This window comes from Guillardia theta (assembly GCF_000315625.1).
Source record: "Guillardia theta CCMP2712 unplaced genomic scaffold GUITHscaffold_209, whole genome shotgun sequence".
Classification (NCBI taxonomy): domain Eukaryota; class Cryptophyceae; order Pyrenomonadales; family Geminigeraceae; genus Guillardia; species Guillardia theta.
Genome location: NW_005434467.1, coordinates 37169 through 39446, shown reverse-complemented (window position 1 = coordinate 39446; position 2278 = coordinate 37169). Strand labels below are relative to the sequence as shown.

The window sequence follows — 2278 nt, the reverse complement described above, 5'->3', positions numbered from 1 at the left end:
GAGGAGAGAGGAAACCTTCACTGTGCTTGATAATTTTTTTCGGCGGTCTTGGTCCCTCTCTTTCTTTGTCAAGAAAGGATAGTGAAGCTTTCTCTCTTGATCGTCTTATTTCTTTCTTTCTCCTTGTCTTTTCTTCCCTCGCTGTCGTTTTTCCTCTCTCTCTACGAACAGTCATTGAAAGGGAGAAAGGAGACGGCGGGGGAGAAGGAGGCAGAGTCGGAAGCAGGGCAGAACTTCGAAAGAGAATAAGACCTGCATGGATAAGTGAGCAAGAGAGGGGAAGTCAGAATGAGTGATAGGTCTTATGATCAAGAATAGACGGCACTTGTTGAGGTGAATACTTGATAAGCTCTGAAAGAGCAGGCGACTGATACGCTCTTGGTGTTGCAGTTGCAGGCAGTAGGATCAGAGTGTATAGACAGAAAGCCTCAGGTGTACAACACAAGCTGAGCTGCTCTGTAATCCGATCGTTGTGGTGTAAACCGAACCACAAACAGAGGAAGATCCAAGACAGAGAGACGTGAAACGAGGGAGGGAGAGAGTGGTGGAGGACAGAGGATATCTGAAGCCGGCTGATGCAAGCTCCTGTACCAGGTTTCTCCCTGGGCTGAGAAAGGGACATGAGTTGCTTCCCCTGCTTCTCGTCCAAAGTGAAACCCGAGGAGGGTCATGATGACTCGCTACTCAAGCAGAGGTTGGAAGAAGCGACAAGAAGGATCTCAGAGCTCGAGGCCGAGCTGAGAAAGCAGACTGTCAAAGATCCCCCAGCTCCTCAAGGAGTCCCGTCAAGCATCTCCAGCCCTACGACTCAGCCGTCAAACAAGACAGACATCGAGATCAAATCTCAAATCAGCCATCCCACGGCTGATCCACCAGCTAGTGCCCAGCAAACGACCAGCTGGACTATCCCCGACGACATCAGCTCTGACCTCAAGAAGCTCTTTCAGACCCCTCGAGACTCCGAGGATTACAAAACGATTCTCAACAACCTCCGCATGGCTCTCGGCGTCGACGCGTCAGCCCTCAGCCCTGACAAGCTCTCGTACGACGACTACGAGGTCAGAGTCGCAAGAGAGTGGGAGCTCGAGCGCAAGGCCAGCAGCCTCGGCGACCTCAACATCCTCCGAGTCATGGCGGAGTGCATCCCCGGCGGGAGCGCGGCGAGTCCTCTTGCGGGGCTACAGGGGATGACGGAGAGCGCTCTATCGGCTTTATGGCAGACGGCGATAGCAAGGAGGCTCGAGGAGGCGCTGAGGAGGCCGGCGGAGGCAGGAGGGCGGGCGGGAGGAGACGGTCCGACGTCGCACAACAGCAAGTTTGCGGAGGTACGCGAGGCCGTGTACGGGAAGATCGAGGAGTACTACGGGGGGCTGATGGAGCGGATCGGGCTACCTCAGACGGAGCTGATGAAGGCGATAGAGGAGGAGCACTGCAAGGGCAAGGACGCGGAGGAAGCGTTCACGACGAGCAACTACAACATCACGACGACTGCCAAGGAGGAGTGGCTCAACGTCACAGACCCGGAGAGGAGGCAGAGGCTGTCGGACGGGACGCGGGTGATCCGAGGGATGGAGGAGCTGAAGGGGCTGGACACGGCGATCAAGGCGGGGCTACAGGAGGCGGAGCTGATCGCGCTGCAGCTCTACACAGGTAAGGGAGAGAGATAGCGAGAGAGGGAGATGGAGCATGGGGGAGAAGAGAGGAGCAAGAGAGCGTGAGAAGGCTGACAAGAGGCTTGCTATGACAGGGCCGATGTACTTCAAGTACAACTCTGTTCTTCGAGCTCCCAACGAGCTCCTCCGAGACTCCAACAAGGTCCCCAACAAGTACACGACGACCATCCACTGCATCGTCAGCGGGGTCGTGAAGCTGTCTCGTCACACGCCTCTGCCGGAGGGGCTGCGGGTGTGGAGGGGGCTGAAGGGGATGAGGCTGCCGGAGAGCTTCCTCAACGAGGACAAGCTCGGGGTGTCCGGAGGAGTCGAGTACGGGCTGCTGAGCACGACGACAGACGTCAGGACGGCGATGCAGTACGCCGGGGAGGAGGGAGAGTCGATCGTGTTCGAGATCAGCTGCGGGGCGATCGACCGGGGGGCGAGCTTGACGTTTGTGTCTCAGTATCCGGGGGAGGGGGAGATGCTGTATCCGCCGCTGTCGTACCTGGAGGTGGTGAAGACGCCGCGGTACAGGGAGGTAGAGGGGAGGCGGGTGAAGGTGCTGGAGCTGAAGATCAACGCGAACACGATGAGCTTGACGATCGAGGACTTTGTGGGGAAGA

The 2278-nt window shown here is 57.3% G+C and overlaps 1 protein-coding gene across 1 annotated transcript; it reads left to right on the top strand.

The window, feature by feature from the left end:
- Window positions 1-620: 620 nt before the first annotated feature.
- Window positions 621-2248, top strand: GUITHDRAFT_121020 (hypothetical protein; the record flags this gene model as incomplete). The annotated part of the gene is made up of 3 exons (XM_005819716.1): window positions 621-1650; window positions 1748-2183; window positions 2230-2248. The coding sequence occupies 3 exons, from the start codon at window positions 621-623 to the stop codon at window positions 2246-2248; spliced, it is 1485 nt and encodes a 494-aa protein (XP_005819773.1).
- Window positions 2249-2278: the final 30 nt, after the last annotated feature.